Source organism: Erythrolamprus reginae, chromosome 1, assembly GCF_031021105.1.
Source record: "Erythrolamprus reginae isolate rEryReg1 chromosome 1, rEryReg1.hap1, whole genome shotgun sequence".
In the NCBI taxonomy this organism is placed as follows: Eukaryota; Metazoa; Chordata; class Lepidosauria; order Squamata; family Dipsadidae; genus Erythrolamprus; species Erythrolamprus reginae.
The window spans coordinates 137657506-137678987 of record NC_091950.1 but is presented as its reverse complement, the minus strand read 5'-3'; the positions used below and the strand labels follow the sequence as shown (position 1 = coordinate 137678987).

General features: G+C 40.8%; 1 protein-coding gene across 1 annotated transcript in view; it reads right to left on the bottom strand.

Moving 5' to 3' along the window:
• The window catches only part of LOC139163582 (NACHT, LRR and PYD domains-containing protein 12-like), a 113488-nt gene that overhangs the window by 5530 nt on the left and 86476 nt on the right, over positions 1 to 21482 (bottom strand). Inside the window, exons 13-14 of the mRNA XM_070744478.1 lie at positions 17579 to 17722; positions 17339 to 17444 (exon numbers count right to left, since the gene is read on the bottom strand). Coding sequence (XP_070600579.1) covers positions 17339 to 17444; positions 17579 to 17722 — 250 coding nt within the window. The remainder of the gene's footprint in view (positions 1 to 17338; positions 17445 to 17578; positions 17723 to 21482) is intronic.

Genomic DNA, 21482 nt, shown 5'->3' with positions numbered 1-21482 from the left:
ACAAATTAAATTAACACGGTCCAATTTATCTATTCACAAGATAAAAATGTGGAATTTCTTGCAAAGAGGATAAATAAGAAAGGTCCAACTCCTGCTTAGGTGGAAATCACCTAAACCTCTTCTTTCAAAAAAAGAAAAGAAAAGAAAACTAAAGAAAAAAACCCATTGTTTTGAGAAAAACTATCCTTGAAACTCCTGTCTAAAAGCTCTTGACTATAAGGGATCAAGTAGCTATCAATGACTTCTTTTTTCTGGCTTTAAAATGGGAGGCAGAGTGAATACTGGTAGTTGCAGTATAGAAAAAGTTCCTTCTTTCTCTTGGGTCAAAGCAGAGGAAGGAAGTTAAATCTTATGCCCTTTCAACATTAATGTCTACTAATTGCAGAATTATTTAGAACAAGATATGTTATTTGAAACATATAGAGGGGTAGAATAAAACTTCCCAAAGAGACAGTTTAATTACAGTATAAAATGTAAATATACATTGCTCATATATTACAGAATTCTTACCAAATTTGAGGTAAGTGACTGAACATATCACTATCTTGACTTCAGATTTTTCTACTGCCTCAAGGTGCTCAGGTTTCACCAAATCTTTTGCAAAATTAAGCCCTTTAAAATCCAAAAATTCTGCATATTGCTTTTTTTCCCTACCAACATAAGAATATCTGCAATAACAGAGGTTTTTTTCCCCCATTTTAATGCTAGCAGCTGGCACATAGAGAGACTGTCAAGTTCTCTCACTTCATAAGTTCTTGGTTTCAAAGCTGATAGTCAGGGTTTCAGTCTTATCAAAAGAAAAACAGCAAGCAGACGTTGCCCCGTGCCTGGGCAAAACAGGGAGCAACACTCCATGAGGCTGCTCAAGGGACTCTCCAGAGCTCAGTGCCTCCACCTCCTTGGCTTCTCATGGTGCCGGCTGCTACGGTGGCCCCTGAGCACCATCCCGGGTTGGGAAAAGACCTCTCTACCAATATAGAGGAGGAGGAGGGGAAGAATTGAAACATGTCTCTCCCCTCCTGCTCTCCCCCCGCTGCTGGCCCTCCCCATTTTCATTCCAAAATTGGAACATTTTGGAAACACCGTGGGACATGGGACAAATGATTAAAAAGTGGGACTGTCCCACCAAAAGCAGGACATCTGGTCACCTTAGATTATGATTATCAAAATAAAGCATTGTAGATTTTCATTTGGAGTCTGTTAAATTCAATATTTTCTTATAGTCCCGTTTTATCTAATCTTTACAAAGTGAGCAAGCAAACTTCTACAGATATAATAGAGGTTCCATTTATTTTCCATTTCCCATTTATAATAAATTCTCCGTTTAATTTGTAACAAAGAAAATAATAACCTGAAGTTAATCTGTCAATAATTAATCTGCATTAGGTCTACAGTGTGACCCATCCAATCATCTTTGAGGTTAGACCCAGACCTTTGATCCACTCATTTCCATTTGTTTACTCTAACTTCAAAAAAATTATTATATTTTAATTTCTTTTGGAGTATTTCTTCCAATGGTAGGTTGCCACCGGTTCAGGTGAACTAGTAGTAAGGGCAGCGAGATGCTCTGCCCTCCCATCTGGTCATTTCTGCACATGCACAGAAGCCCTGCATGCACGCTCCCAATAGAGAACTGGTAGCAATGGAATTTGAAAACCACTACTGATTCCTTCCTGTAACATTGCAAAATCTATTTCTTTAGAAAGGTATTTCTGGCCATCATTATGGTCTGGAGATAGCAGAGGGCCATGCTATGCAGAAGTATTATTAACAAAAAGAGTTGGAAGCCACCTTCCAGCAGAACCTGGTGGGGAGGGGTAACACATGACTGCTTCCTCTGTCACCGTAACATAGCTGGCTAATCCAAAGGCACAGAAGCCCCTAGTAAAGTGCAAATGTGGTTGAGGAAAGACTGATGGGAAGGATATCTGCTCTAGTAATACTGGATTTCACTTTAGCACCAGTGTGGAGATATCTATGGCCTACAACAATATTAGGCCAATGACTTCAGATGTTAGATTACAAAGAGCCCCATAAACTAATGTTTAGTCAGTCACTAAACTGAACTTTAGGCAGAAGAACTGTTCATTGAATATGGATGGCATTGCCTGTTAATGCTATGAGTGTAATTAGTTTGGTGTTACAATATATAAATCAAACCAACAATGTAAGTTTAAAGATTAAGTAAAATGTTGCTTTAAGAGTTAATTATTCTGTTGGCCATAAGAGGGAGCCAGCAGCATTCCTACTTATTAGTTGATTTGTAAGATTACATGTTTTATTTACATTGATGTAATTCATGTCTTATTTGATTCTATTGAAACATTATTTATGTATATTTCAGATAGCTTTAACATTCATTCTATTCTTTATGTCAATTCAGCAATAGGTAGATTTGTTAGATCCATTTATTTATTGATTATTTTGTAAAATTACATGTTTCCAGTCAATTCCTTCTGGTCTATGTGGGAGGGTAAAAGGTTGTAACTGGATAAACATATATCCATCCTAAGATAAAATACAGAAAATAGTATAAGGGCAGACTAGATGGACCATGAGGTCTTTTTCTGCCGTCAGACTTCTATGTTTCTATGTTTCTAATTGTTCTTTATATTATATTAAATCAGGAATTATTGTTTTTATAATTTTAGATAGTTATTTTGATTAGGCCTATTGTACCACCTGTTCAATGTTTTATAGAATTCGTTTTCATCCTTATCTTAGAGTTCCAAAGACATTTTAGTCAATTTTACACATTCTAATACTTTATTGACAAAGTTTAGGGTAGATGGCATTGAGTCCCTTTTCTAATTTTGAGTGAATAGTATTCTAGCTGCTGTTAGGAAATGTAGAATTATGTATCTGCCTGCTTTTGTAATCTTCTCTCTAAAGATGCGCAGAAGAAAAGGTTCCAGTTTTAAAGGAATAGATTGTGCTGTGATTTGTTCAAGACAGATTTTTATCTTTATCCCAAAATTTTTCACTCTGGGACAAGTCTACTATAAATGATAGTAAGCTCCTATACCTTTTTACATTTCCAACAATTGAATGAGAGTTTTGGAGACATTCTGGCCAATCGCGCCAGAGGGAGATGCCATCGGTAGAACATTTTATACAGGTTTTCCTTATAGGATATTGCCAGGGTTAGTTTGTAGTTTGTGTTCCAAAATTTCACCCATTTGGTTAAATTTATTGAGTACCCAAAATTTTGAGTCCATGCAGGTTCCGGTAGAGAAATAAAAAGTACGTACGCAATCCTGGTTTGTAATAAGTTCTTTTACTCCTCCTCTGGCACAAACTGACAAACCATATTAATGGCAAAGTGTAAATTTTGTCAAAGCTCTCTATTGTGTGCTTCCCACCACCTTTTATATTACCTGCACCACACCCCAGTGGTTACTTATCATCCAATCTTGTAAACAGGCTTGTAATCAGTAGAAGCTGTTTCTCAGTTGTTCCAGCCAGATGCAGGACAGTCTGATGTCATTGGCATGCACCCACGCTGATAGCCAATCACAGCAACAAGCAATTTTCAGGTTATAGCCAACCTGTTCTCTCCCACAGCATGAATAATGGTTTACTGGAGCTGACATGCAATCATAGAGCCTTTTACTTCTTCATCTATCATATCATATTGCAGAAGAAAGTTGTATAATTTAGATATCAATTTTTCATCCGTACCTATCCAGGTTACTATTTTTTTTGAAATCCGTATTTTATTTTGACATCTTTAAATTTTGATTGCACCTGCAAGTAATGCCACCAATTGAAATTAATTCCTTTTGCTTTGAGCATTTGTTTTGGTATCAACTCATCATCTCACCATCTAATATGTGGTCATGTGTTTCTATTTTATTAGGACCTAGAGGATTTGGGTATATTATTGCTTCTTTTACTGATAATCCATTTGGGGACTTTGTGATAATGATGTTTTTTTTTATTTTTATCCATGTATCCAGGAGAATACATGTCACTGAAAGTAAGGGTGTGCTTGATAATTTTCTCCCCATAGGAAGGCATACCCACCCATTTGTAAGTCAAACCCTTCTAGAATTAGTAGGCTTCTATTTCTGAGGAAAATCCACTCTCTTATCCAATTGAGTGTTGTGGCTTGGTGGTAAATTTCCCAGTTTGGGAGACCAAATCCTCCCCTTTTCCTATGATCCTGTAGCAGTTTTGTGAATCATTTTGTTACTAGTGGTAAAAAAAATCTTTGTTCAATTTTATGAGAGCAATCTGGAATAGAGTAATATCCTGGGTAGGATGTTCATTTTAATTGCTTAATTTACCCATGAGGGATAATTTGACCATTTTTCAAGGTCCTTATATTCTGGATTAGTCTTTCATAATTGTCTTTCTTTAGGGAGCTACATTTCATGGAGAAGACAGTTTTTTAAATATAGTTTAGCGAAACTCTGCCTGTTGTACTTGTTTGTGATGCATCACCATTTGGAATGGGGGCTGTGCTGAGCCATAGACTGCATAATGGCTGCAAGCCCCCCCTCCCATTATCTACTTCTCCAGAACTCTTTCTAGCACTGAAAGGAACTATAGCCAGTTGGATTGTGAAGCTCTTGCCATTGTGGCTGGAGTTAAGTGGTTTCACAAGTACTTATTTATCCAAGACTTTGAGCTGGTCATTGACTATAAGCCCTCTCTTTAGCCAAGACTGACTCAATGGACTATTTTCTTAGCTGCTTACTCCTATAAACTAATTCACCAGCCTGGCAAGGCCATGGGGCATGCCAATGCCCTGAGTTGGTGCCCACTACTGGACTTAGTGGACAACTCCACTCTGGGCATCCCTGTACTCTTAATTGACTGTGCAGGACTGGACCTAATCACATCAGCCAACATTGCAGCTCAGTCTGCTAAAGTGCTGTATTTTGCACCATTTTGGATATGGAGGGGGTGGCCACAAGGTCCAGTTAAGCCCAAGTTTAAACCATATGTACAAAGGCAGCATTCGATATCGGCGCAAGGGAGGTGCCTATTGTGGAGCGAATGCATCGTTGTTCCTCTGTTTCTACAACAGGATATACTAAGATCATTACATGATGGGCACGCAGGGATTGTTAGAATAAAGGCACTGGAATGGAGCTATGTGACATGGCGCTATGGACAATATGGACAAACACATAGAGAAATGGATTGCAGAGTGTACTCTTTGCTAGGAGTCCTGGGCATTCCCCCCAAATCTCTGGGACATGAGAGAACAACCAAGGGCCTCTGGTCTTGCATTCACATTGATTTTGTGGGTCTGTTCCATGGGCAAGCCTTCATGGTAATCATAGACATATACTCAAAATGGCTCAAAATAGTGTTAATGTCTACCACAACCACTGATGCTGTTATTCAAATGCTTAGAAAACTGTTTGCTACAGATGGATTGCCAGAAACAATAGTATCAGACAATGGGCCACAACTTACAGTAATGCCTTTTGAGGGATTTCTAGCAGAATTGAGTATTAAACATACTTTAGTAGCTCCGTTCCACCATAGCAGCAATGGGCAGGTGAAACACATGGTACAAGCAGCAAAAGAGGCCCTCAGACACCTAGGACCCTCAGCCGCCTAGGACCGGGCTATTGGCAAGCCCAAATCGACAAGTTCCTCAGTCCAGAACAAACAAGAACATTCAATATACATGAACCAGTGTTTGCTAGGGACTTCACAAAGGGTATCCTATGGCTATCTGGGGAGATCTTAGAAATCACAGGGCCAAAATCACACTGGATATTGTTGGCTGGTGATAGAAAATGGTGGTGCCATACCAATTGTGCAGTTTCTATCCATTAAATGCAGACTGCGGACTAGGCTCCAATGATGATCTCCCTACAACTAAAGCTGATCCAAGGGAGCCTGAGAACTTATCTGAAGAGCCAAGTCGCCAGCCCTCAACAACTTTGAGTCAGTTTCAGTCAAGCCAGTGGCCCCACTCGAACCATTCCAGGAGGCTCCAGAGTCAGAGACACAGAGAGAAAACCCCTCCTCTCCGCCCAAAGTAAATGCCCAAACTGAGCTGCACAGGTCAACTAGGGTTCCCCAATATCCTGCATATGTGAAAGACTTTGTATGTAAATGTGTTGGACTGAACCAGAGGGGAAGGGGTGTTGTGTATTAGGATTTGCATGTTAGCAAACTGCTTCCACTCAGTTCCACTCTTCAGAGCGGGAGAAAAGAGAGTGCTGATTGGTTTTTCCAGCTGGCAGCCCTTAATTTAAAAGAGAGCAGCCAGCTGGCCTTTTGCTGAAGTTTCACTTGATACTAATGAAGAGCTGTTGTCCCTAGGTCTGCCTTGTGACGTTTTAGTACGAAAACTCAACAGTTTATATAAAGGAACGGTGTGCAAAACTGACTTTTGCTCAATAGCAGATTATTGAAAATTTATCAATCTAAGAAAGAGAAGAAAATTTGCAATGATCTTTAGCACAACTGGGGTGGAGGATGATGACCCATCCTTCTGCTGCTTTATTTTTGATGGATTTATTTTCCAAGATGTTTTTATTTTTCTCTACTACATCACATAGAGATTAATATGTATACACCTTAAAATATTAAAAGCAACATATGTAATTACACATTTATATCAATTGTTCAAAAATCCATATTTTATTCTGTCCTTATGTCAACCAACATCAATCTGCCCCCTTTCTTTCCTTTCTTACGCTCCCCTCCCTCCTTCTCTATCTCCTCCTCCTACTTACTTACTCCTTCACTCCCCCTTTCCCTCTCTCCCCTTCTCTTCCTCCACCCTACTACTTCCTCTTCCACCCTCTTTACCTTTCCCAAAGTGGTTTTATCCTAATTTACCTCATGGTTGGCAGATTGATGATGTACTCTCAAATTTAAAACTAACATTGTCTTTTCCAAAAAGCTCTTATTATTATAACATTCACTTATATAAAGAAAGCCCTCTTTATTCTAGGTATATATTGCTGAAAAAAAGTTACCTCCCAAAAGAAAGTCTTATTTTGTCTTCTGGTTTCTCCATCAATTAAATCCAAATTTTAACTCCAGCTTTTCACTGCTATTGGCTTAACTTTCTAAAATAATTATTGTTTCTTGTGTCTTTTAATTTTAGACCTATTGCTTCCTCCCTTTCCTTGATCTCTTTGCTCAATGTTTGTTTTTCTTGTCCCCACTTTTATCATAACTAAATGCCTCCCAAAATACATTTAGACTTATAATTAATCATATTATCTTATACTCTTATTAATTATACATTTCAACTTTTCTTATTAATCATCAGAATTCATATATTATTTCAAATCAATTCAGTCATTCAGGCTTCCATATGATGCATTTCCAAATTTCCATTTGAACTGATCTTGCTTATAAGGATAATTTCTAATTAAATATTAAATCAAAAATTAATCAACCATTATTGTCTGTTCCTTCCTCTGTTATATAGTGTTTGTGTTATACAAATGGAACAAGGTACTACTACAAATGGAAAAAGTACTACTGTTAATTTTGTATATATATATATATATATCAAATAGTTGTCATCAAGATTCATTGTTATTATATTATTATGTTCATTATATTATTTCAAATCAATTGATCATTTAAAATTTCACATAATTTTAAAAAATAGAAAAAATATTTTAATATTATTATCTAATCATCCCTCTAGTATGCAAAATTGTGTTATATAAAAGAAATAAAAAACTCTTGCATGTATCAAATTTTGTAACAACTTATCATTATCATTAAAATTATAGTGAAAAAAGAAAAGAAACAGTTCTATAGTATTCTAACACCCATCATCCATTCCCTTTTAATTTCTCAATTCTTTCCTCTTTATATATATATTTTCTCCATCCCCATCTCCTTAGCTTTTTTTCTTTTTTCTTCAGACAAAAGATGATAGATACATTTTTTTTCTTTTTTGTGGTTGTTCTGATTTGCCTTTACTTTTCCCTCTCTTACTTTTCTTTTTTTCTTTTTTAGGTAACATGACTAGAAATTAGGTAGAATAAATGTTTTAGTAAAGGGTGGCATGATTAAAAGTTAGAATAAGTGACAAATAAAAAATTGGAGAATAGTAGTATATATACTTTTATATAATAAAATAAAAGTAATATTAAGAGAAAACATGGAATAATTGAATAACAGATTGCAACTTAATATTGTGTATCATTATTAGAAATATATAAGTTGATTTAATGTAATAAGTATGATTAATTTTACTAGTTTTATTTGTATTAGAAAGTATGACATCCACGTGCCACACTCTTCACGCATTGATTTAATATATTCATAGAATTTTTTTTAAAAAAATTACAGATAGTCCTCAACTTACAACCACAACTGAGCCCAAAATTTGCATTGCTAAGACAATTAAATGACTTTTGCCTCATTTTATTTCCTTTCTTGTCACTGTTAAGGGGATCACTGAAGTTCTTAGGTTAGTAACATGATTGTAAAGTGAATCTGGCTTCCCCTTGACTTTCCTTGTCAGAAGGTTACTAAAGGTGATCAATGACCCAGGGGATCGGAATGGGACATTTAGCCTCCACCACTTGGCCGAGCCTGTTCCGTCCCCAGCCTTCAGCCCCGCAGCCATTGGTTGCTGCCTTTTCTCCTTGGCCCTTTCAATAAACGGGCTCAAAAGCACTTTAGCCCTTGCATTTTGGACACAGGGGACACTTAGCCACCAGCCAATTAGAGGATTTGTTACTTTTCATTCTCTTCCACTCTGCCTGCCCTCCTGTCTGGAAGCAGCCTTTTTAGGAGAAGGAGCGAGATTTTTATATTTTTGCCTTCCCCCCTTCCTTGCTTGTTTCCAGGTTTTTTTCTCCCCACACCCCACTCTGATTATTGATTATTCCTGTCAATATTTGCCTTCTGTTCTTCTTTCTCCTTTTTTCTTCAATGAGCCTCTGCCTTCCTTTCCCCCACCCCACTCTCCATTATTCCCACACATTTTCTCCTCTTTTTTCTTCAATGAGCCTCTGCCTTCCGTTTCCCCACCCCACTCTCCATTATTCCTACACGCCTTTCTCCTCTTTCTTCTTCAATGAGCCTCTGCCTTCCATTCCCCCCACCCCACACTCCATTATTCCTACACGCCTTTCTCCTCTTTCTTCTTCAATGAGCCTCTGCCTTCCATTCCCCCAACCCACTCTCCATTATTCCTACACACCTTTCTCCTCTTTCTTCTTCAATGAGCCTCTGCCTTCCGTTCCCCCACCCACTCTCCATTATTCCTACACACCTTTCTCCTCTTTCTTCTTCAATGAGCCTCTGCCTTCCATTCCCCCAACCCACTCTCCATTATTCCTACACACCTTTCTCCTCTTTCTTCTTCAATGAGCCTCTGCCTTCCGTTCCCCCACCCACTCTCCATTATTCCTACACACCTTTCTCCTCTTTCTTCTTCAATGAGCCTCTGCCTTCCGTTCCCCCACCCCACTCTCCATTATTCCTACACGCCTTTCTCCTCTTTCTTCTTCAATGAGCCTCTGCCTTCCATTCCCCCACCCACTCTCCATTATTCCTACACACCTTTCTCCTCTTTCTTCTTCAATGAGCCTCTGCCTTCCGTTTCCCCACCCCACTCTCCATTATTCCTACACGCCTTTCTCCTCTTTCTTCTTCAATGAGCCTCTGCCTTCCGTTCCCCACCCCACACTCCATTATTCCTACACGCCTTTCTCCTCTTTCTTCTTCAATGAGCCTCTGCCTTCCGTTTCCCCACCCCACACTCCATTATTCCTACACGCCTTTCTCCTCTTTCTTCTTCAATGAGCCTCTGCCTTCCGTTCCCCACCCCACACTCCATTATTCCTACACGCCTTTCTCCTCTTTCTTCTTCAATGAGCCTCTGCCTTCCGTTCCCCACCCCACACTCCATTATTCCTACACGCCTTTCTCCTCTTTCTTCTTCAATGAGCCTCTGCCTTCCGTTCCCCACCCCACACTCCATTATTCCTACACGCCTTTCTCCTCTTTCTTCTTCAATGAGCCTCTGCCTTCCGTTCCCCACCCCACACTCCATTATTCCTACACGCCTTTCTCCTCTTTCTTCTTCAATGAGCCTCTGCCTTCCGTTCCCCACCCCACACTCCATTATTCCTACACGCCTTTCTCCTCTTTCTTCTTCAATGAGCCTCTGCCTTCCGTTCCCCACCCCACACTCCATTATTCCTACACGCCTTTCTCCTATTTCTTCTTCAATGAGCCTCTGCCTTCCGTTTCCCCACCCCACTCTCCATTTTACCTACACGCCTTTCTCCTATTTCTTCTTCAATGAGCCTCTGCCTTCCGTTTCCACACCCCACACTCCATTATACCTACACGCCTTTCTCCTCTTTCTTCTTTAATGAGCCTCTGCCTTCCATTCCCCCACCCCACTCTCCATTATTCCTACACGCCTTTCACCTCTTTCTTCTTCAATGAGCCTCTGCCTTCCGTTCCCCCACCCCACTCTCCATTATTCCTACATGCCTTTCTCCTCTTTCTTCTTCAATGAGCCCCTGCCTTCCGTTTCCCCACCCCACACTCCATTATTCCTACACGCCTTTCTCCTCTTTCTTCTTCAATGAGCCTCTGCCTTCCGTTTCCCCACCCCACACTCCATTATTCCTACACGCCTTTCTCCTCTTTCTTCTTCAATGAGCCTCTGCCTTCCGTTCCCCCACCCCACACTCCATTATTCCTACACGCCTTTCTCCTCTTTCTTCTTCAATGAGCCTCTGCCTTCCGTTTCCCCACCCCACACTCCATTATTCCTACACGCCTTTCTCCTCTTTCTTTTCCAATGAGCCTCTGCCTTCCGTTCCCCACCCCACACTCCATTATTCCTACACGCCTTTCTCCTCTTTCTTCTTCAATGAGCCTCTGCCTTCCGTTCCCCCACCCCACACTCCATTATTCCTACACGCCTTTCTCCTCTTTCTTCTTCAATGAGCCTCTGCCTTCCGTTTCCCCACCCCACACTCCATTATTCCTACACGCCTTTCTCCTCTTTCTTCTTCAATGACCCTCTGCCTTCCGTTTCCCCACCCCACACTCCATTATTCCTACACGCCTTTCTCCTCTTTCTTCTTCAATGAGCCTCTGCCTTCCGTTTCCCCACCCCACACTCCATTATTCCTACACGCCTTTCTCCTCTTTCTTCTTTAATGAGCCTCTGCCTTCCGTTCCCCCACCCCACACTCCATTATTCCTACACGCCTTTCTCCTCTTTCTTCTTCAATGAGCCTCTGCCTTCCGTTCCCCCACCCCACACTCCATTATTCCTACACACCTTTCTCCTCTTTCTTCTTCAATGAGCCTCTGCCTTCCGTTTCCCCACCCCACACTCCATTATTCCTACACGCCTTTCTCCTCTTTCTTCTTCAATGACCCTCTGCCTTCCGTTTCCCCACCCCACACTCCATTATTCCTACACGCCTTTCTCCTCTTTCTTCTTCAATGAGCCTCTGCCTTCCGTTCCCCACCCCACACTCCATTATTCCTACACGCCTTTCTCCTCTTTCTTCTTCAATGAGCCTCTGCCTTCCGTTCCCCACCCCACACTCCATTATTCCTACACGCCTTTCTCCTCTTTCTTCTTCAATGAGCCTCTGCCTTCCGTTCCCCACCCCACACTCCATTATTCCTACACGCCTTTCTCCTCTTTCTTCTTCAATGAGCCTCTGCCTTCCGTTTCCCCACCCCACTCTCCATTTTACCTACACGCCTTTCTCCTATTTCTTCTTCAATGAGCCTCTGCCTTCCGTTTCCCCACCCCACACTCCATTATACCTACACGCCTTTCTCCTCTTTCTTCTTTAATGAGCCTCTGCCTTCCGTTCCCCCACCCCACTCTCCATTATTCCTACACGCCTTTCACCTCTTTCTTCTTCAATGAGCCTCTGCCTTCCGTTCCCCCACCGCACTCTCCATTATTCCTACACGCCTTTCTCCTCTTTCTTCTTCAATGAGCCTCTGCCTTCCGTTTCCCCACCCCACACTCCATTATTCCTACACGCCTTTCTCCTCTTTCTTCTTCAATGAGCCTCTGCCTTCCGTTCCCCCACCCCACTCTCCATTATTCCTACACGCCTTTCTCCTCTTTTTTCTTCAATGAGCCTCTGCCTTCCGTTTCCCCACCCCACTCTCCATTATACCTACACGCCTTTCTCCTCTTTCTTCTTCAATGAGCCTCTGCCTTCCGTTTCCCCACCCCACACTCCATTATTCCTACACGCCTTTCTCCTCTTTCTTCTTCAATGAGCCTCTGCCTTCCGTTTCCCCACCCCACTCTCCATTTTACCTACACGCCTTTCTCCTATTTCTTCTTCAATGAGCCTCTGCCTTCCGTTCCCCACCCCACACTCCATTATTCCTACACGCCTTTCTCCTCTTTCTTATTCAATGAGCCTCTGCCTTCCATTTCCCCACCCCACACTCCATTATTCCTACATGCCTTTCTCCTCTTTCTTCTTCAATGAGCCTCTGCCTTCCGTTCCCCCACCCCACTCTCCATTATTCCTACACGCCTTTCTCCTCTTTCTTCTTCAATGAGCCTCTGCCTTCCGTTTCCCCACCCCACACTCCATTATTCCTACACGCCTTTCTCCTCTTTCTTCTTCAATGAGCCTCTGCCTTCCGTTTCCCCACCCCACTCTCCATTATACCTACACGCCTTTCTCCTCTTTCTTCTTCAATGAGCCTCTGCCTTCCGTTTCCCCACCCCACACTCCATTATTCCTACACGCCTTTCTCCTCTTTCTTCTTCAATGAGCCTCTGCCTTCTGTTCCCCCACCCCACTCTCCATTATTCCTACACGCCTTTCTCCTCTTTCTTCTTCAATGAGCCTCTGCCTTCCGTTCCCCACCCCACTCTCCATTATTCCTACACGCCTTTCACCTCTTTCTTCTTCAATGAGCCTCTGCCTTCCGTTCCCCCACCCCACTCTCCATTATTCCTACACGCCTTTCTCCTCTTTCTTCTTCAATGAGCCTCTGCCTTCCGTTTCCCCACCCCACACTCCATTATTCCTACACGCCTTTCTCCTCTTTCTTCTTCAATGAGCCTCTGCCTTCCGTTCCCCCACCCCACTCTCCATTATTCCTACACGCCTTTCTCCTCTTTTTTCTTCAATGAGCCTCTGCCTTCCGTTTCCCCACCCCACACTCCATTATTCCTACACGCCTTTCTCCTCTTTCTTCTTCAATGAGCCTCTGCCTTCCGTTCCCCCACCCCACTCTCCATTATTCCTACACGCCTTTCTCCTCTTTCTTCTTCAATGAGCCTCTGCCTTCCGTTCCCCCACCCCACTCTCCATTATTCCTACACGCCTTTCTCCTCTTTCTTCTTCAATGAGCCTCTGTCTTCCGTTCCCCCACCCCACTCTCCATTATTCCTACACGCCTTTCTCCTTTTTCTTCTTCAATGAGCCTCTGCCTTCCGTTCCCCCACCCCACTCTCCATTATTCCTACACGCCTTTCTCCTCTTTCTTCTTCAATGAGCCTCTGCCTCCCATTCTTCCCCCACCCCACAGTTGTCATTGTTGAGCTGTGTGAAATAATTCTACTTCGTCCCGTGTTTCTTTCTTGCACTCTGAATTACCTTGAATTTATGTGTAGGTAGTCAAAAAAAGCCCCACCTCTAATTTAAAACTTAGAAGCTCTGTGTGGAAACTGTCCTAATCTCTCATCTCGCATGATTCTCCCTCCTGGCTTAGTTTGAAAATGGCATTTCTCCAGCCAGGTGTTCTGTATACATCCTCTTGAAAGCAGCTGTATTTTTTGATGAGCCTCTGCCTTCCGTTCCCCCACACCCCACTCTCAGTTATTCCTCCACACTTTTCTACTTCTTTTTTCTTCAATAAACCTCTGCCTTTAACATAAATGTTAAACACATACCAAAACCAAGGTCACTTAAAATCAGCTTAAAATCAGAACGGGTGGCAGAGGCACATCAAGAAATACAGCTGCTTTCAAGATGATGGGTGGAACGGAAGGCAGAGGCTCATTGAAGACAAAAGACGAGAATGCAAATTCATAAATGCATGCTAATTGCAAAGCATTCAAATTTTTATCAGTTATAGATGTGAAAACAGATAGAGGACTAACTGTATGGTGCTTGAAAGAAAGATTTTTCAGACTTTCACTTGAATATACACTGCTCAAAAAAATAAAGGGAACATTTAAATAACACAATATAACTCTGAGTGAATCAAACTTTTGTGAAATCAAACTGTCCACTTAGGAAGCAACACTGATTGACAATCAATTTTTCCATGTTGTCAGCACATTCAACTTTGTATAGAACAAAGTATTCAATGAAAATATTTCATTCATTCAGATCAAGGATGTGTACTTTGAGTGTTCCCTTTATTTATTTGAGCAGTGTATTAATGGAATATTACCATATTCTGAATGCAAATAACATACACCAATCAAACAAGAACAACATCTATAGTTAAAGCTTAGCCATTGTCAGGTTCAAGGAACACCATAAGCTGATAAGAATATTTCACTGGATGGGCTGCATTATCTTGGGAACAGTTTAGGTTTCAGGAATTCTGAAAGTAATTAGGTCTATGTCTCTTCCTGCTCTGCAAGGATTCAAAGCTTGCCGCTCTCTTCACTCCTCCTTCCACACTAGCTGGAGATTCCACCACAGCTGTCTCGTCCATTTCATTCCATTTTCCATTCTGAATAATGTATTTTCCATTCAACCTATAATGAAAAAAAAGTATGTGAATATCTGAACAGAAATCCCTAATAATGTCCCAAAAAGGGCTGTGCTGAAATCCATCTAAAAATCTCTTTTGCGGGGAATAAATGTATTAATGGAAATAATAATCATTTATCAATTTGAAGTACAATGAAGCAAAGCTAAACCTGATAAGAATTTGTTGGTTTTTCCTTTTACCAGAAATAAAAAGGTTAAAGACACAGCAGAGTGATCCAATGCAGTGGCAAAGCATTTTAGATGCTTCCTATAATTCTTTCACCTTGCTATAGTGTATGTGTGAGTACTCATTGTGCTGTTTCTGAATATGGGTCTAATAGATTTCTATAAGAACAGAATACCAGCCTCTAAAAATAATCTTGCTAGCAGGTCAGTGCGATGCAGAGTTACTGAATGAGAGTTACTTCCCTTCTGCTATGTCTTTTTTGGCCATACTTATTTGTCATTTGGGTTATTTGAGATATAGGTTTACTCACTATCATTCCAAAAGTGTACAAGAAAAATATTCAAAACTGCTGAGTAAGAGGTCAGAAGGACTCAGAGACAAATGTAGCAATTTTGTGCTGGATCTAAAATTTTAATTATTATCACTATAATTTTGGTATTATAGCTTCTATTGCTACATCTAACAGTTTTAATAATCTTTTAATAATGCTACTTTTTAAAATAACAAGAAAACAAGAAAAAATAAAATAACAAAAAAACAAGAAAAAATAAAATACCAGGCTTCCGTTACACAAGAAAATAAAAACCACAAAGTGAGTAAATAGATTCTTATTAACAACTGTAGTTTGAAAAAGCAGAAATGAAATATTAAAACTTTATTTGAATTAATTTAAAACACCTCTATAGCAAAAAAGAAAAACCTAAGCAATCAGATGAATAATATTCAAAACAAATATGAATGTATAAACTGATGTTTTACCATAGCTTATTTAATTTACATTCTGAAAGTTTTAGTTTTCACATTGCAGCTTCTCCTCAATCCCAGTAATGGAGCCACAATATAAATATAACCCACTTAAAGTCTTGTTTATCCTGAGAACACTTGCAATTTTTCTTCTATACAATTCTTTAAAGCACCTTCTAAAAAGTCCTAATTTCCTAAATATATACATTTCCAACAGCATAAATAATGATGAAATGACTTAACCTTGTAAAATTTAAATTGGGACAAGTTTCCGCATTTCATCTCTTTTGTTTATTTTGGCTTTAGAAGTTCTACTAAAGATATAAAACAAAGTGAGAGAATAACGGGTAAAAGTGAATTATATTACTTAATAAATTAAGGGCATTTATAAACAATTTGGTTTTAACAGTTGAAACCCCGTTGGAAGGAATAGATGTATTAATGGAAAAACTGAAATAATTTGTGAATTATCTGAATTGAAAATTAATAATAAGGGATAATTGAAATAATAAAAAAATATGAGAATGGAGAATCAAATGGACATGGAAAAGACTGTTTTCAAACTGAGTATGTGTTGTATACATGAATTGTATGCTACTGGTATTTCAGAACAATTATGTTAAAGTATAAAATGAAGTTAATATTTAAATAATGGCAAAAAGTTTTATGCAGATTTGTATGATAGAGGAAGACACTATGTCAGGCTGAAGCCATCATTGACTTGGAGACTTTGGCCTGCCACACTTTATGCTTTAGAAAGTATTATTATTGTGGGAACTTGGGAGGGGCTGTTACATGAGGAATGTAGAGATGTAGCCAAAACAAATTCCTTCTAGATTCTCAAGGTCATCCTTGTTCAGTACCTGCCCAAAAGCTGCTGGGAGTACCAGACACGTTGGCAAAAGACAACTGGTCAACATGATGATCTTGTGGGTGTGGGAGCAAGGCCATGAACTTTAAACTGGATGGAGAAACCCTCATAGTCTAGGACACAGCGATCCCCAAACTACGGCCCGTGGGCCGCATGCGGCCTGCTGAAGCCATTTATCCGGCCCGTGGGTGAGTGACAGGAGCACAAGATGCGTCTGCATCCTGTACTCCTGGCCAGTGTTCTCTCTAAGGCGTACGGCCACGTGGCCACACATGCAAAAACAACCCCTCGTGCAGCCTTTTTCAAGGCTGCGCAAAGGAGCCGGGCATTGGAGTTGGGGTCGGGGAGTGACAAGGAAAGTGCGGAGGCCGACAAAGGGTATTTTTGTTTTGAATGTTGCACGTGCTCCCCATCCCCCTGCCAACCCGCCAGTGGGGTGGGTGGGTAGGCCACAACCAGGAGGCTTGGCACCGGCCCATCTGCAGCAGGTGGGTGCAGCCACAGCTCCCTTTCCTTCTCCCACCACCTGTGTCTACCGCTGGCACCTCCTGCCAAACCAGCAGCTGTTGCTGCGGATTCCTTGGGTAGGAGCTGCCACTTCCCTCTGGGTAGCCCAGCCAGGCGGCCATAGAAAGTGCAGAGATTATTGCCGCTGCCACTGCCTCCACTCAGGAAGCCACCATGGTCACCGTGCCTTTTCCTCTCAAAGTGATGGAGGAATGCTGATGCATTCACTCCACAATAGGCACCTCCCTTGCACCAGAGTTCATGCTGTCTCTGAGCAGATGGTTTGAATTTGGGCTTGATTGGCCCCTGTGGCCACTCCCTCCATGCCCAGTACAAAATGGTTCAAAGTACCGGGTTCTTTCCTGTTTGAGCAGCAGTGTCGGCTGAAGTGGTCACGCCCAGCTTGGAACAGTTGATCAATAGCACTGGGACACCTGGAGTGGGGTCATCCACCACTCTGGGAGTGGGCAATGGCTCAGGCGTTCAGCATGCACCATAGCCTTACCTGGCCTGTGAGTCAGTTTGTATGAATTTGCGGCCAAAAAAATTGTCCATCGAGTTAGTCTTGGGGAGAGTGAAGCTGGAGTGGACCTATCTCCAGCAATGAGCCCGAACAAAGGCTTATGGTCAGTGACCAGCTCAAAGTCCCGGCTGAACTCATGAAACAACTTGACCGTGGCCACAGTAGCTTCATGGTCAAGCTGACTATAATTTCTTTCAGCACTCGACAAAGTCCTAGAGAAATAGACAATGGGAGTCCTTAAGGCCATCCAGCAGTCTGTAACTCAGCACAGCCCCCACCCCAAATGGTGGTGCAACATACGCCAGTACCACTGGCAATGTGTCACTGACCTGTAAAAAGTTTAACTGTCCTGTCTTGGGCTTGGCCCCAAACCGACAGAGTCTTTTTACTCAGCAATTTTTGCAACAGCTCAGTAGTTGTAGCTTTATCTTTCAGGAAAATACAATAGAAATTGAGGAGTCCTAAAAAGTCCTGGAGTTCAGTTTTCTTGATTACCCTGATAGAAACATAAAAGACTGACGGCAGAAAAAGACCTCATGGTCCATCTAGTCTGCCCTTATACTATTTCCTGTATTTTATTTTAGGATGGATATATGTTTATCCCAGGCATGTTTAAATTCAGTTACTGTGGATTTACCAACCACGTCTTCTGGAAATTTGTTCCAAGCATATACTACTCTTTCAGTAAAATAATATTTTCTCATGTTGCTTCTGATCTTTCTCCCAACTAACTTCAGATTTCCCCCCCTTGTTCTTGTGTTCACTTTCCTATTAAAAACACTTCCCTCCTGAACCTTATTTATTATTATTATTATTATTATTATTATTATTATTATTATTATTTATTAGATTTGTATGCCGCCCCTCTCTGTAGACTCGAGACGGCTCACAGCAATAATAAAAACAATGTACAAATCTAATATTTAAAAAATCTAAAAATCCCTTATTTAAAAACAAGACATACACACAAACATACCATACAGTAGCCGGGAAAGGAAGCAAGGAGTCACTAGCTTTGATCTCCTCCCCGATGCCCAGCTGATGCCTCCCAGCAGCCACCGACAACCGGGAAATAGCCTCCACCAACCTGGGATTTCCCCCCCCTCCGTACTCCCCAAAGCCAACGCTACCAGCCTGAGCCCCTTTCGCCCATCTGATTCCCCCCCTTCACAGAGCCTTCAAAAAAATATATATAACCTTCGTGTGACAGATGCCCAGCTGATTTCCTCCCCCTGAGCCTCCGTTAGCTTGAGATTTCCCTTTCTCTCCTTAAGCTGCCTGCCCAAGCCTCTGCCGCCCAGCTGTTTCCTCCCCCCTCACCTTTACAGAGCCATCAGTTAATCTTCAGGAGGATTCCACCTCTAAATTCCAGAAGCCCAGAGATCTCTCCTCAAAGCTCTGACTCCCGAAGACCCATCCTGCAAATCTAGCTTCTTTTGAAAGTTGTATCCACCATTAAAGAAACTTTAACCTGGTAGCTTCAAACAAAGCCACTCTTCTAACAAAGAGACCACGTGATCCCATAGGTGAAAGGGACCATATAATTTAAATAAATAAATCAATTGGCTGCGAGGGGCACTGGAGTTTAGCAGAATCATCTCAGTCTCCAGAGACTACCATAAACTCCAATAGCCCAGCCTAATCATCCCTGATTGCTCCTAGCTTCAGAAACACAATAGACCCATCAGCAAGCCCCAAGATACTTAACCTCACTGACCTTAACAAAGAAACAACGTTTACTATTTACTGTCTAACAGCATTCTACTTCAACCCTACCTACTGGCAAACATTATTTTATTAACAAGAATGCCAACCAAAAGATCAAAAAACGCCACAACCCCCTCCCAAATGGATGGTGATTGCACCAACACTGATGATTTATGCTACAAATGCATCAAATCCACCATACATAAAGAAGAATGCACTAAATGCCAAATGTGTCATAATTACATCTACAATACCTGCCTGGAAATTAGCAAAAATGTCACCAACTTCCTACAAAAAACTTCCTCATTTCTACATTTCTGCCCTTCATGTTTACCTAAAATGAATGACCTAATCACCATGTCAATAAAATTTCAAAACCTCGAAACAACCATAGCTTCACAAAAAGTCCTCATAGATTCCATTGAATCACGCATTGAAGAACGCTTGCAAGCCCACATTGAAGAATGCTTGCAAGCATGCTTCACATCTTTGGATAACAAAGTCTCAGCACAATCAAAAGGAAACCTAGTTCATCTAAACCATACTCCAACTCAGCAACAACAATCATCACCTCAACCATATGCCCATCAACTGCCACCTCCAACATATGTTCAGTCGCAACATCCACTACCTCAACTATCCTCAAACCATCCTAATGACATTTTCCTACTCATCAGAGACACCCTGGAACGTGAACAAAAATGGAATAATGCCATTGTATTTGGGCTCGAAGTCACTAACAAATCTGATATAGACCAAATTTGAAAAATCATCACATCCAATTTTCCAGCTGATGAAATCATTGAAGTGACCAGAGATGGCCCAGAATACAAATATAGAGATGGTTCAGTAGCCCCCAAATTCTGCAGAGTAGTTCTCACAAATGAACTCAGCAAACGCAAATTCATTAAGACCATAAACTAATTAACTCCGTTATCACAGTAAGTGACTATCAAGTTTACCGTTCTGACCGTGAATCCCACAGAGGAGATGGTGTTGCAATCTTCTACAAGAAATCACTCAATCTTTAAAAAGTGCAAGTTAAACAAGAACTTTATCTTCCTGAAACCATCATCTGTGAACTGACTTTAGATACCACACTTCACTTCTTTCTATGTTATAGAGCTCCAGATTATGATATCACACACACGAATAAACTAACCTCACTACTAACGTGGGCAAGCTCCCACCCTCATCCTCTTATATTTCTTGGAGACTTAAACCTTCCACATATAAACTAGATCCTAAATGAATGTTCTACTGAACCCATACATTCAACCCTTTACAATGCCATTACTAGCCTAGGACTAGATCAACTATTTACTAACAACACTAGACTTAACAATTGTCTTGACCTCATCTTCTGCAACAGTCTACACTCAATTTACGGACTACAAATAAAAGAACCCTTTTCTAACAGTGACCATAGGATGATTGACTTTTACCTAAACATACGCCCTCACAAAAACCATCTTAACGAAAGGACAACCAACTATAACTTCAAAAAGGCCAATTACGACCTCATCGAAGCCTACCTCTCACCTCTCGACTGGCACACAATGTTCTCTGATTGCATCACTACTGAAGACCACTACAATATGTTTTTACTTGAAATCCAAAGAGTCATCAAATTATACGTACCACTAATATTCACCAAAACTAAGAAAAACAAATAAGAAAGCTCCAAACCAAAAAAAGAACTCTTTGGCGCAAAAATAAAGCAGGCCATATTTCAAACTTCAAAAGCCACTATAAAAATTTGTGTCACCAAATAAAGACTGAATGTACCAATTATCACATCATCCAAGAAAAAAACCTTCAACAGACAAAGTCTACTCATGCCTTCTACAACTTTGTTAACAATAAACTCAAAAACTCTAGACCCATCCCATCCCTTAAAGGACCAAACAACATAGACCATAATGATGAATCAGTCAAAGCCAACTTCTTTAACACCTTCTTCAATTCAGTCTTTGTTAACAACAATGGCTCATGCCCAACATTTCCTAATCGCACCACAAATAACCTCAATGATCTTACACAAATTGATTTTACAGAAGATAACGTTAGAAAGGCATTACACAACCTAAAACCATCTTTATCTATTGGACCAGATGGACTATGTGCATATTTTTTAAAAATCCTCTCCTCCACCTTGGTTAAACCTCTGTGCATTGGGATACTCATTTGAACATTTCTGAACATAATGAAATGAAAATTGAGCTGAAAAAAATGATGTTCACCTTTTTATTTTGCTCATAAAAA